We start from the raw sequence: 15,171 nt of genomic DNA on the forward strand, positions 1-15,171 counted from the left end.
CATTGTCGATTAATGTTCGCAAACCACAATCAGGGCAGTGGTTCAAGAATAATACAGTGGATTAGTTAGGCTGTGTGTGTGTGCGTGTGTGCATGCGTGTGAGAGACCCTGCATGTATTCTGTGCTGCAGCCAGTGTAGTCAAGTGACTATAGATTTGTTCTCATGTGCATTCATGTCGTGCTTGCACATGTGCTCTCAATTTAAGCCATGGTTGGACAAACAACAACAAACATTACCAACAATATTCCTCTACTCTCTGGATCACGATCATAATGTATTACAAACAAGATGATGGAAAAAAATAAAAGGTGAACAATGGAAGAGCAACCTGTTGAGGCAGTCCATTGTCACCAGGAATGTGCATTATTTCACACACAAGTAAATGCATTGCAATTACTAAATATTAGGGGTGTAACGGTACATCATAATCCCAGTTCAGTATGTACAACAAAATACTAAACTTAAAACTGCTTAGCTTTTGTGTTTCATATGTATATTTTTAAATCAAGCATGAAAAAAATGGCAATCTCATAGCAGTTAATTTTCCAATAAATTAATTTCTCAAATAAAAAATAAAATATATATAACATCCAGAAAAAAGAAAAGGACGTGGGGGACCATTTTGATACATTTTGTGCATTAACAATGTTAAAAACAATCCAATGTAGGTCAATATACTGTAGTATAAGATATTTAAGCTTTGTGTTACAGGTGACTGCAAATTGGTGTATGAAATAATATATATCATTAATAACAAATTGTATCTTTAGAATAAGCCACGGCCCAAAAAAACACGGACAGAAATGGTCTCTGGGCTGCACTTTGGACACCCCTGGTTCACAGCCTTTCTTTTTGGGAAAGTGAAAGCGCAAACAGTAAGAGTTTGAACAATGTGAATCATTATTTTTATTTTTATTCAATAAAGGTTCCTTATTAGCTGAAGTGCAGCATTTATAGGACCAGCTCTTTTGTTCTCGATCTCTACTGAAGAATGCTTTCGGCTTATTCGCTATTTGACTTTAATAAAAGAGGGTTACACCTCTATTCAATATTTTTGTGTCCATTTCTAATTGCAAGGGTCCAGTGAGGTGCTTCTGGATTTCCCATTAGATTCCCAACAGAACACTATGAACAATTTATTGCACAAAATGCAGTGTCCAAAATTAATTCAGTTTACCTTAATCCTGTTTACCTTTAATTTGTCAGTCTCTGTCTTTGTCACTTCACGTGACAGTTGACTTTTCACAATGTCATTTATACTAACTCTTTTCTATGTTTTTTTTTCTCTCTCTCTCCTCCTCATGCACTTGAATGAAACTCCCAATGTGATCAGGTAAGCTGATATTTATTTCTCTTTTGCCTCACATATATGCAACTCCAATCTATTACAACTTCACACCAGTATTAGTCACAAGAGGAGCACCAATCAGCTCACACAATCAATATGGCACACAGTTGACCCAGAATGTGTTTCCATCTACATATACTGTCTATTTGCACTACCCTCTTTTACACAGCACACAGTGCACCAAAACAGGTATGTTTATCAGTCATGACCAGAATATATACATCCAAATTGTTTTAAATGTTAAGTTGCTTTTTGCAGTCTTGTAACCAATGCAGCTAAACTGATCATATAAGTGTGCTGCTAGTGTAAGCTACATGAATATTAATAACTCTGCCTGCTGTTGCTGTGCGGGCATGGCCTGAATAATGCACCATCATGATGTGCACACGGCTGTGCTCTGCAGTGCTATGTATACTGAAATGGAACACAGATGCACATGAGGCAGTGAGACAACATCATGACGACTGCCTGTACAGGCTTAATGTGTTGCAAATATACTGACATGAGATTAGTCAGAATACATTCATCGCTTATATTACATTTATTTTATACTGAATGTTCATTCCTCTCAATGTAGGTCACTCTATATAAATAGTTGTCTGTCTATTTTTCCTCTGCATATTTATAGTTACGGGCCTGCTGGCAAAACGCAGCAGCCCATTTTACTATTCCTCATTTACTACTTTATTTATTTTTTTCATTGTTTTTATGGCCCTGCTATCAAAGCAGTTAAATATTTAGAAAACTGACCTATACTGAATACTGACTCTTCGAGTATCAAACTCTTCTTCGTCTTGAACCCACCCTATTAGGAACCTAAATGGTTAATTATGATCAACTCACTTGGCTCTGATTGGCTGTTAATGTAAATTGACACCTGCTAAAGAAATGCTCAAGAACACTTGCTGAGATGTTCAAGGACTGCATAAACAAAATTCCCTGCATATTATTATTGTACAATATTCTTCTGTCAATGAAACAAATGTATTTTTTACTGCGTACTGATCAACTTTGTAATGCACACAATGAAGTAAAATTAGCAAGGCGATACAGTAATGCAGTCTTTGTAGATACAACCCTGAACTCCAATTGTAACCTATTGTAACATTTTAACCTCTGTGCATGATGATGTGTATACACACGCACACACACAACAGCCCTATATTTATTAAATTGCTGTTATATTTTAATTGACAGTCTGTGTCTGCCTGTCTGCACACTTAATATTTGTAGTTACAAAATATTCTTAGTCAGTCTACTATACCCATTATCACTGTACTCTAGTTCCAACGCATGACACAATGTTATGCCTGTAGTGAAGGTCATATATGTTATACTGTATATTCAAATTGAAAGTATTTTAGTGCCTTTACTATATCTATCTCGCAGGCCTTCTCTTGCTGTCTTTTGTCTGTCTGCCTCTTTTTAATTCACTCTTTTGTAGAGCACAGAGTTCTCCACTTGTGGTTCTGTTTTGTATCAGTGGGTGGTGATGTTGCTTCAGCATTGGAACTGTCTTGATGCTGGCTTGTCACTGAGAACAAAGTCAGCGTCCAACATTTACAGGACACAAAATAGTGACATGATGTGACTTGTTGTAGCTTATTAAACATCAGATTGTGCCAATGACATTTGAGCATTTATTGCAGACAAAATAAAAGGACCGGCCACGGATATTTGGGTATTTTTGGTTTATTATTACAAAGCTGCAACAATGGATACTGTTAAGAGAAAAGGAACACTTGCTGTGCCGCATTTGAGAATCTCAATTTTGCTTTTCTGTGTTATGGCTGTGGTCAGTGGACAAATGTGTTACTCCATCCCAGAGGAGATGAGGAAGGGGCTCTTTGTTGGAAACATTGCCTCAATGCATCAAGACTTGGACTTGGATGTGAAACGTTTGGTTTCTGGCCAAGTTTGGCTTGTTATAGATGAGGACAGCCAAATTGCTCTGAACCAGAACAAAGGACACATCGTTTTCAATGAGAGAATTGACAGAGAGAAAATATGTGCTAAGAGTACCTTTACTATGGAAATTGTCCTGGAAAATCCACTTGAATTATTTTCTATCATCGAGAGAGAACATGTTAACCATTCTCCCTTTTCCCCGAAAAACACATTCATTTGGAGATGAGTGACATTGACAGTGTTTTTGCTTGTGTGCTATAGATCCCAATGTTGGAATAAATTCCCTCAAAAGGTACTCCTTAAATATCAACCATCATTTTGTTCTGAAATAAAACAATGAAGGTGATGGGGGGAGAAATACAGAGAGATGCTACTGCAGAACAGTTTGAACTGGAAAAAACAGAATAAGCACATGCTCACATTCACAGCAACAGAGAGTGGAGAGTCACTGAGGTGTAGGAAAGTCACATCTCCTTTCTGGACACGAACAACAATGCTCCAAATTTGACTCAGCCTTTATACAAAGTGTTGGAAAACGCTGTGTGAGGGAAGGTTGTTGCCAGGATGAGTGCCCTCAATGCGGACCAACGGTAATGTCACATAAGGACACCTCTTGTTCTTTCCATATAAACTCCTCCGCGAGAGAGGTTAAATTCACCAGTGACATCAACAATGAGGCATCTCCGAGTTATGAGATAAACCTTCAAAGGCCTTCCAAAAGACAGAGCAAAGGCTTGACCAGAAAAAAAGGTTCTCAATGTCTCATTGGCACAGATGAAAACGTGCCTGCCTTGTCAAGTCGAAAATAATATTTCTATAAGTAACTGATACTAATGAAAAAACACCATCTTTTGGTTTAAGTCTTTACAACACTCTGTGTTTTTCTTGCGGTGCAAGCCAGTGACCCAGGTCAAAGTCAAAATGCATGTTCATCATATTTCCTTATTGACTGTGAAGCAAATGGAAGTCTACTCTCCATGCATTTCACCATGAATGCAGCGAGTGGAGTAATTCAGACGATGCAGTCATTCGACATAAGAGCAAGTCAAAGAGTACAAAATAGGCGTAAAAGCTCAGAATGGAGGTGCGCCACTTCGATCAAGTATCACCACCATAATGGCTGAAATGGTGCCTCGTTCAGCAGATGTGGACTAGCTGGTGACTGAAGTGGTGGCTGTTGATGTGGACTTTGAACAGAACTTGGTTTTGGCTGCTGTCTCCTTCCTCTTCATCACTGGCTTGCTGCTGATCATATCAGTCAAAGTGTACAGGAAAACTGTACAAGCTGTGAGTCAAAGTTTATTGAGCGTGGATGGAGCTGATCCTGATATGTTGCATGTGACCAAGCAGCTGGCAAGAAACCGTTCACAGATGTCAACGTTAGTGAGTGGCGTGTTTCACCATTCATTCTTTGTTTTTATCTGACCACTTTTAGGCATTTAAGGAGAGTTGTTTTTCTGCTCATTGCTGCTGCCAATTGAATTGACATTATGAACAATCTTAAACTACAGCTTGTAGAATTACAAGACAAAATAATCATTTTATTCCATGCTGACTTTGCATTTTGCCTACTTGCAAATGAAAGTTCAACCATTTTTACAGTAACATTATTTTCAAAGGGTGCAGAAAACAAACTAAACCTGAAAATAGAAAAACAATATATGAAGTCTGGGCCATACATAGCAATGCAATTATACAGTAATTGAATCTGGAACAGTCTCCCAGAAGATGTGTGACAATCTTCAACTTTGGCAACGTTCAAATCCAGCCTGAAAACGCTTCTATCCAACAGTGCATATGACAACTGAAAGTATTTTATATACTGTACACTCTTCAATTATTTTATGGAGATTTATGGAATGATTTTACAATGATTTTAAGTTTTATGGAATGCTTTTATGAAGTGATTTTACCCTTCTTTTCTTAAAACACTTTGAATTACCTTGTGTACGAATTTTGCTCTATAAATAAACTTGCCTTGCCTTTTGAGACTACAAGTATTTATACTTTCTTGTCTTGTTTTTAACAATTGTTTTTTTGTCAAACCTTTTTATGTTGTGAACTCTTAATTTAGCATTTATCATAATACACAAATAACATTGTTTAAGACTGACAATTTATTTAATGTGAAATGTTGGGTAATATTATTGTGCAGTGGTATAAAAACAGAAGTGAAATTCACCGTATCGACTCTAAGGGACGCTCTTGTCCAGCATAAGGATTTCCTTCCATTCGGTCCATGATTGATTGAAGTAAAGCAGCCTAGCTGTGTTCATTTCAGGTTTAGGACGCATGCGAGTGAACAGCAAGAGCCAAACGTTTTTGTTTAAGTCGTTTTGGAACTACAGGAAACGGATAATTAAACGTGGAGGTGTCGTTTTATTTACTGGATACATTGCGGAGTTGTTCTTTTGCAAAATGCCAGCAAGAGGAAGCGTTGCTGACGCACGATGGAGATGGCCATCGTTTCATGCGCCACAACAGCAACTGGGACTGCTTATGTGCATCTTTTATTTGGTTTCCACGGTAGGTGGTCAGATTCGTTATTCTATCCCAGAGGAGATGAAGAAAGGCTCAGTGATTGGTAATGTGGCGCAAGATCTTGGTTTGGATATGAAAAGGTTGCGTTCGGGGCGGGCCCGCATCGTGACGGGAGAAAACATCCAGTACACCGAGCTGAGGACAGACAAAGGGCTTCTCGTCGTCAATGAGAGAATAGACCGAGAGCAGCTTTGTGGAGATGTGACGCCATGTAGCTTCAGCTTTGAGGTCATTTTAGAAAACCCGTTAGAACTGCACAGAATCATTGTTGAGGTTTTCGATATAAACGATCACGCTCCTGTCTTTGCACAGAAAGATAAATCTCTTATATTTGAAATAAGTGAATCTACTGCAATTGGAGTGCAGTTTCCCCTTCAGGGCGCAGAGGATCAAGATGTGGGGCAAAACGCATTGCAGAATTACATTTTGTCACCAAATGACAATTTTATACTGAATCAGCATGCAAATCCAGATGGCAGTAAATATGTTGAAATGGTGCTCCAGAAGCCTTTAGACAGAGAGCGACATCCCCGTTTGTCTTTAAAATTAATTGCAGTGGATGGAGGAACACCACAGAGGTCTGGTACTGTAAATATAGAAATAAACGTGCTAGATGCAAATGACAACAGACCAGTATTTAACCAATCAGAATACAAAGCCTCTGTCACGGAAAACGCGATGAAAGGAACTAGTATAATTACTGTAAATGCTACAGATGCTGACAGTGGTTCATATGGACTCATCACTTACAGTTTGTCTAAAATGAAAGGAAGTGCAGCAAATCTATTTCATATTGATGAAAACACAGGCACAATTTATGTGTCTGGCGAAATAGACTATGAAAAGGACAGAAAGTTTGAAGTGAGGGTAGAAGCCAAGGATCAAGGTGGGCTGACTGGGACCAGTAAAGTTATATTTGATGTAATTGACGTAAATGACAATGCTCCAATTGTAAATATAATGTCATTTTCTAGTCCTCTGTCTGAAGATTCACCTCTTGGGACAACAATTGCAATTCTAAACATAAAAGATGCAGATTCTGACAGAAATGGACAAATAAAATGTTCCATAGATCGTAAAATGCCTTTTAAATTGGAGACGTCTTTAACAAATTATTATAATTTGATCTCAGATCAGTATTTTGATCGAGAGTCTGTCTCGGAATATAACATAACAATTACAGCCACTGATTTCGGAACACCTCCTCTTTCTAGTTCAACCAAGTTGCATCTTAGAATCTCAGACATAAATGACAATGCACCATTATTTGATAAAAACATTTATTCTGCTTATGTCTCAGAGAATAATTCTCCTGGTATTTCCATATTTGCTGTCACTGCTAGAGATGCTGATTGGAATCAAAATGCGAGAATATCTTATCTTTTAGAGGACACACAGATAAGTGGCAGTCCTGTTTCTACTTATGTTTCCTTAAATTCGGAAACTGGTGTTCTCAGTGCAGTTCGATCATTTGATTATGAGCAAATTAAACATGTAGACTTGGTGATCAAAGCTCAGGATGGAGGCTCCCCTCCTCTCAGCAGCAACGTGAGTGTTCGCATCCTGATCCAAGACCAGAACGACAACGCCCCCCAGGTCCTGTACCCGGTCCAGACGGGTGGTTCAATGCTGGCTGAAATGGTGCCTCGTTCAGCAGATGTGGGCTATCTGGTGACTAAAGTGGTGGCTGTTGATGTGGACTCTGGACAGAACGCCTGGCTCTCCTATAAAGTGCACAAAGCCACAGACAGGGCGCTGTTTGAAGTGGGCCTACACAATGGAGAAATAAGAACTGTCCGCCAAGTCACTGATAAAGATGCTGTCAAGCAAAGACTGACTGTTCTAGTGGAGGACAACGGGCAGCCCTCTCGTTCAGCTACAGTCATTGTTAACGTGGCGGTGGCAGACAGCTTCCCTGAAGTGCTGTCAGAGTTCACTGACTTTAGCATGCATGACAAGGAGTACAATGACAAGCTGACTTTTTACTTAGTCTTGGCTTTGGCTGTGGTCTCCTTCCTCTTCATCACCTGCTTGCTGCTTATCATATCAGTCAAAGTGTACAGGTGGAGACAGTCTCGCATCCTGTACCACTCCAGCCTCCCAGTCATTCCATATTATCCACCACGTTACTCAGACACTTTGGGGACAGGGACTCTCCCACACGTGTACAATTACGAGGTGTGCAGGACCACTGACTCCAGAAAAAGCGACATGAAGAATATGCAAGCCATGAGTCAAAGTTTAGTGAGTGTGGACGGCGCTGATGCTGATATGCCGCATGCGACCAAGCAGCTATCAGGAGACTGTTCACAGATGTCAACTTTGGTGAGTTAAATGTGTCACTGTTCTTTCTGTTTTTGTATCTGACAACTGATTGCTTTGATGGAGAAATGTTGCTGCTTTCCATGGTGCTGAAACGCTGAAGTTGTCAGTTACTGTACTTTAAAGACAATCGAAATACATATAGAAGTAACTCAACCTAAATGTATTAGTTTTGAACGATTGGATATGTAAAACCATATTGTTCAGCGAATAACAAATTCCATTATAAAATCATATTGTTCAACAAATAATAAATTACATATTTTATTATTAACAATAACTTGGACTTTGATAGCACTTTTCAAGGCCTTTGTTCACAAACTATAAACTTTATATTCCTGACATTTTCAGACCAATCCAAAAATAATTAGAATAACTGCAATATCTCAAAAACGGTGTTCATGTAGAATGTGAACCGGACGCAAAATCAATAAACATACTGAAAATGGCCAGAAATCTGTCTCACTAATTTCTCCTTTTTTCCCCCTAGCCTTATCGTTTAGTGCCTACAAATTTGCCAGTTTCTATTTCTAGGTGATATAAGAGACGTCAAAATGTCATATTAAAAAATATACAACATAAATTGTCAAGAAACACTTAAAAATTGTCAAGAAACACTTCGGTTCTCAACAAAGCAAAATTTGTTCTGGCCCCTCAATCACTCCATAGAGTCTGTTGTTCTCTCGTGTCACCATATAAACTATTGTACGGGGATTTGGAGAAATAACGACCAAGTGTGCACTCCAGTCACTAATTGTATTCCACAAAACTGGTTATAAAGAACACACAAACCCTTTATTCCTGAAATAACAATTATTAAAATGTATGTGTCTGGTATATTTTCAAACACCTAAAAGTATGCACAAAGCGAACAATACCCTGCAATGCAATAATGTACAACTATTTTTGTCAACAAAAATGAAACTTAAAACACGCGTCTATAACACAAAAAAACCTTCAGCATCAAATATGTTCTGTATGTGGAAATAAATTATGGAAGAGATTGAACAAAGAACCTAAACAATGTACAAACATGAATTATTTCAAGAATCAGTACAAGAAGTTGATGTTGACAAACAGGAAGAAGAATCCTGAACCACAGGATACATATAATATTACTTGTGCTTACTGTACTTATTCTTCAAATATGATTACTGAAAGTATTTAAATATTCTGGATTCACTCATCATCGAACAATGTTTCTGTTAACTATAATATGTGTTATTTACTTGTTTATGTATTTTATTATATTATATTTTTTATTTATGAATGTCTATGCTGTATACCGTATTTTGATAGCTGTAATAACAATCTATAAACCATTAACTCTTCTTTTACACATTATTAAACATCCGTATCATTTTCTTTTAAGATTAAAACAATTGGTAAAGGGTGCATGTTAAATACAGGAAGTCATACAAATGTATTAATTGCTGTGAAAGGGCAAAGGGTATAAAGGCGTTGCTTTTTCCTATACTTCTTTTCGGGCATATTGAATTGTGAATTGTAAACGTGAAGTACTCAAATGTAACCTAGTGTGCATGCCGAATTAAATTTAAACCATTCCATTACCTTTTTTTCAACATACTGTACATGTCAACATAATTTCAAAATAAATGTTCAAATATGATATGAAATATTATCGCTTTGTAAATTGATAGATTATTATGTTTAATACTTTAAGAAATATTTCGTTATTTTAGCTATTTAATATTGATATTTACGAGTTGCATCAGTAATATTTTTGCGTCTATACAGTAAAAGCAAGTGTACTACTGTGAAATTGCTCTGAGGGCCGCTGTTGATACGTTATTGAATAATGGCGAAAATATTCAAGTGCAGTGGTCCTCCTCTTTTAAGAGCTTCACTGCTGAGAAAGACGACGGTCGATCTGCTCCTCATTTGAAGAGAGTTCTTTCTTGTGGCTCATCCTGTTTATTTCGGATTTATTGTTTGAGGAGCGCTGGCTTTTATTCTGAAGGAACCTTCTCCGCCTAATTTTTGTTTTGAAGATGGCTCGTATGTGGATAAGCGCTCTCAGACGCCGATGGCTTACACTGTTTATCGTTCTTTGTTTGTGTGAGCTGAGCCCAGTGACTGGACAGGCTCGCTATTCCATACCGGAGGAGCAAGCAGAAGGCTCTTTTGTTGGAAACATTGCGAGAGATTTGGGTTTGGATGTGACCACACTAGTAGCAGGTAAAGCTCGTATTATCACGAAAGGAGGACGGCAGTATGTTGATTTAAAGCGGGACAAAGGCATACTTGTTATTAAAGAGCGCATCGACCGAGAAGAGCTTTGTGGAAAGACGACGCCCTGCAGCTTCAGTTTCGACATCATTTTAGAAAATCCAATCCAGCTTTATCGCGTAACAGTGGAGGTCACGGACATAAATGACAACAGTCCCTCCTTCCTAAAGACTGAAATTAATTTAAAAATAGCTGAAAGTGTCGCACCAGGAACTCGTTTTTCTCTAGTAAATGCAGCCGACCCCGATGTTGGCATTAATGATATTCAGAAATATACTCTGAAACCTTCAGATATTTTTCAATTAGTTATACAAAGCCAGTCAAACGGAAAAAATGTTATAGAAATGGTTTTACAGAAACCTTTAGACCGAGAGAAAGAGGAGACTCACATTCTCATGCTGATTGCTTCAGATGGTGGTGAGCCACATAGATCAGGGACGGTGAGAATTCATATCACTGTGCTGGATGCAAACGATAACGCACCAGTGTGCAGCCAGCCTGTTTATAAAGTAGATGTTCGTGAAAATTCACCTGAAGGAACGTTGATCACTTCTGTTAGTGCAAATGACGCTGATGCAGGCCTCAATGGTGACGTCACTTACTCCAGTGCCCATATTACCAAAGAGGCGGAGCAGATGTTTCACGTAAATGTTAAAACAGGAGAGATTAAAATTTCTGGTAGAATTGATTTTGAGAAAATAAAGATTTATGAGTTTAATGTCCAGGCTAGTGATCATGGAGGATATACAGATACATGTAAAGTAATTGTTAACATAATTGATGAGAATGACAATGTCCCTACAATAGAACTTTTGTCCTTTTCTCAGTCCATACCTGAGGATTCTCCCCCAGGTACAACTGTAGCTGTTTTTAACGTGAATGATGAAGACTCTGATGGCAACGGTGTTGTCAAGTGCTCCATTAACTCTGACGTCCCTTTCAAAATTGAGTCTTCATTAACAGGTTATTACACCATAGTGACAGACAACTTCTTAGACAGAGAAAGTGTTCCTGAATATAATGTTACCATAACAGTGTCTGACCAAGGCTCTCCTCCTTTATCTACTAGTAAAAACATCAACATTAAAATATCTGACGTGAATGACAGCCCACCCAAATTCCATCAGTCAGAATACAGTAAGACTGTACCAGAGAACAACTCTCCTGGTTTTTCAGTGTTTACTGTCAGTGCTAGTGATGCAGACTGGGGCCAGAATGCTCGAGTGTCTTACTTCCTGGAGGAGAAAGAGATTAATGGAGTAGCTGTGTCTTCCTTTGTCTCAGTCAATTCAGAGAACGGTGTCATCCACGCAGTCCGATCCTTTGATTACGAACAAATCAAGTCCTTTGACTTTAATGTTACTGCTTGTGACGGCGGATCCCCTCCTTTGAATTCTGTGGCCACATTTCACATCCTGATCCAGGATCAGAACGACAACGCCCCCCAGGTCCTCTACCCGGTCCAGACAGGTGGCTCGGTGCTGGCTGAAATGGTGCCTCGTTCAGCAGATGTGGGCTATCTGGTGACTAAAGTGGTGGCTGTTGATGTGGACTCTGGACAGAACGCCTGGCTCTCCTATAAAGTGCACAAAGCCACAGACAGGGCGCTGTTTGAAGTGGGCCTACACAATGGAGAAATAAGAACTGTCCGCCAAGTCACTGATAAAGATGCTGTCAAGCAAAGACTGACTGTTCTAGTGGAGGACAACGGGCAGCCCTCTCGCTCAGCTACAGTCATTGTTAACGTGGCGGTGGCAGACAGCTTCCCTGAAGTGCTGTCAGAGTTCACTGACTTTAGCATGCATGACAAGGAGTACAATGACAAGCTGACTTTTTACTTAGTCTTGGCTTTGGCTGTGGTCTCCTTCCTCTTCATCACCTGCTTGCTGCTTATCATATCAGTCAAAGTGTACAGGTGGAGACAGTCTCGCATCCTGTACCACTCCAACCTCCCAGTCATTCCATATTATCCACCACGTTACTCAGACACTTTGGGGACAGGGACTCTCCCACACGTGTACAATTACGAGGTGTGCAGGACCACTGACTCCAGAAAAAGTGACATGAGTGACATGAAGAATATGAAAGACATGAGTCAAAGTTTAGTGAGTGTGGATGGAGCTGATGCTGATACGTCACATGTGACCAAGCAGCTGTCAGGAAACCGTTCACAGATGTCAACTTTGGTGAGTCACATGTATTTCTATTTATTTTGTTTTGTATCTGACAACTTACACAGCTGTCGGGGGGCTTGTACCATTCATTCCTATGGTGCTAGAAGGTTGACATTATGAAGTAGCCTACCTCTGATGTGTACATTTTAAAATGTACAAAGAGTATAAATCCTTCAAGAAATACAGTGTTGAAATAATAATTTCATCCCCTAGCAAAACATGTCTTTGTAAATGGTATGGAGACGCCTTTGTTGATGTTTTATTGTAGTTGTTCACCAGCTTTGCAAAACTCTCAAGAGGGTGTTGGTCAACATCTTCTGCACATGACTGATGTTACGTGATTGTCTACTTTGCAGCTCAAAGCTTGATACCACAGGATTTAAATTGCATTAAGTTCTGGGAACTGCAGCTGGGCTACTCCATGGCCCTAATGAGCTCCTTCTTTTGCTTTGCACAGTCTTTTTGTCATTGTTGGAAGTCCCATGTTTAATATTATCGTTGGCTTTTTGCTTTGGCTTCAGTGTTTTGCAGTATATAACCCATTTTATTCACGTTTCTCCTGTAAACATGAGCTGATCCCTCACCTGACATAACTATCTTGCAAGGTGAGAGGAGTGGAGCATATTTCAGTTCTGGAATTATTTTTCTGCCTATATTTCATTGTCGTTGTAAGCCAGTTGGGATAGGCTCCAGCATACCCACGACACTAGTGATGATAAGCGGCATAAAATATGGATGGATGGATGGATATTTGTTGTATAATCAAATTCATCATACAGGTCCATTATTTTTCCACGTCAACATACTCTCACTTTGCATCACTTTAAACAATTACAAGTGCTTTGTTTTTTTGTTTTTTTTATTGTAAATCATGACTCAGAAGGGTTGAATGACAATAACATGTTCAGAATTATAACATGTTCAGGACCACTTGCCATTACATTACATACTATTTGGCCTAAGTTACTAGTGTGGCATAATGCATGTGTCACTGCTTTATACATATCAACTAAGTTGCATTTCGAAATCTGCAGGAACTAGAGACAGCAGCCAGCAATGAATCATGTAACAATATTAGAATACCATGCATCTGTAATGTTACTGTTACTGTATGTGTGGCACAATGAAAAGTTAGGTCTTTGTGTTGCTCTTCCTCTGTCCATGGTCCTGAAGCACAGCTTGCTTGTTGACTTGGGAATTGAACAGTATAAAATTCATAGCATTATTTACTTTTTGCAGTTCTTTGACAATCAGTATTTACAATTTCTACTACTCCCAGTAAATAATTGTATTGACTGTGTGATTGAAAATGACAAATAAATTAAATACGTTGTTTATTCATTTTTTTAATCCATTTTTTTATGATTGTAATGTAATTATTATAGTGGCAGTGCATGGAGAGACATTTGTTGTCTTGATTATTTCGGTCTAACTGGAGGAACTTTACATATCAACCTCTAAGGGACGCTGTTGCATGGCAAATGAATGCTAGTGTTGTGTGATGCAGTGCAGTGCGCTTCTCTGTCACCTCCATTGAGAAGAACAGAGCTTCATGTGAACAACATGTAACGGAGGAGCTCAAATACCGATCATCTGATTGCTTCTGACGCTATGATTCAAAGTATTATTTGATAGGCTCGTCCTCTATGAATAGATTGTTTTCCATATGGAGTCGAAAAATAATCCAAGTGGAGGAGGAAGATGGCGATGGTTTTGGCCAAGGACGGCCTGCCTCTTTGTCTTTTTGTGTTTTTTCCTACATGGAACGGAGGGACAAATTCGCTATTCAATCCCAGAAGAGATGAAAAAAGGGTCGCTCGTCGGCAATGTGGCCCAAGATCTCGGTTTGGATCTGAAAAGACTCCGTTCCGGGCGGGCCCGCATCGTGACCGGGGAGAACGTCCAGTACGCCGAGCTGAAGGCGGACAAAGGGCTTCTGGTCGTCCATGAGAGGATAGATCGAGAGCAGCTGTGTGGAGACGTGACGCCGTGCAGCTTTACCTTTGAGATCTTACTGGAAAACCCCATGGAATTGCATCCTATGACCATCGAAGTGTTGGACGTCAACGACAACGCTCCCACCTTTGAAAATAGTAATTTACAATTTGAAATAAGCGAAGCCGTTGCTCTTGGCTCTCGTTTTGTTTTGGAGAGTGCACACGATGCTGATGTGGGTGCAAACGGTCTGCAGAGCTACATTTTAACTCCAAGCGATCATTTTGTTTTAAAGGAACACGTCAGTCCTGGAGGCGGTAAATATGCTGAAATGGTGCTTCAGAAAGGATTAGACAGAGAAGAACTGCCGCGACTCTCTTTAAAATTAGTGGCCGTAGATGGTGGAAATCCACAAAGATCAGGTACAATAAATATAAATATTAACATTCAAGATGCGAATGACAATGCTCCCGTCTTTAATCAAACAATCTATAAAGCTAAAGTGGCTGAAAATGCAGCAAAAGGCACTCACGTTCTAACTGTAAATGCCACTGACGCAGATAGCGGATCAAATGGAAAAGTAACATACTCGTTTTCAAAATCAAAAGCAGCAATAGCAGATTTATTTCGGATAGACGAGGAAACAGGATGTATATCTGTAGCAAAACAAATAGATTATGAAAAAGAAAAAA

At 39.2% G+C, this 15,171-nt stretch overlaps 2 protein-coding genes across 2 annotated transcripts in view; both read left to right on the top strand.

The window, feature by feature from the left end:
* LOC129189690 (protocadherin beta-16-like) overlaps nt 1–15,171 on the top strand; it is a 97,365-nt gene that overhangs the window by 59,739 nt on the left and 22,455 nt on the right. The gene's annotated exons all lie outside the window — the stretch shown is intronic.
* On the top strand, nt 1,349–8,132 carry LOC129189679 (protocadherin beta-16-like). The gene has a single exon (XM_054791636.1). The coding sequence runs from the start codon at nt 5,550–5,552 to the stop codon at nt 8,130–8,132; it is 2,583 nt and encodes an 860-aa protein (XP_054647611.1). The 5' UTR covers nt 1,349–5,549.

The sequence above is a fragment of the Dunckerocampus dactyliophorus genome, chromosome 11, assembly GCF_027744805.1.
Source record: "Dunckerocampus dactyliophorus isolate RoL2022-P2 chromosome 11, RoL_Ddac_1.1, whole genome shotgun sequence".
Taxonomy (NCBI): Eukaryota; Metazoa; Chordata; class Actinopteri; order Syngnathiformes; family Syngnathidae; genus Dunckerocampus; species Dunckerocampus dactyliophorus.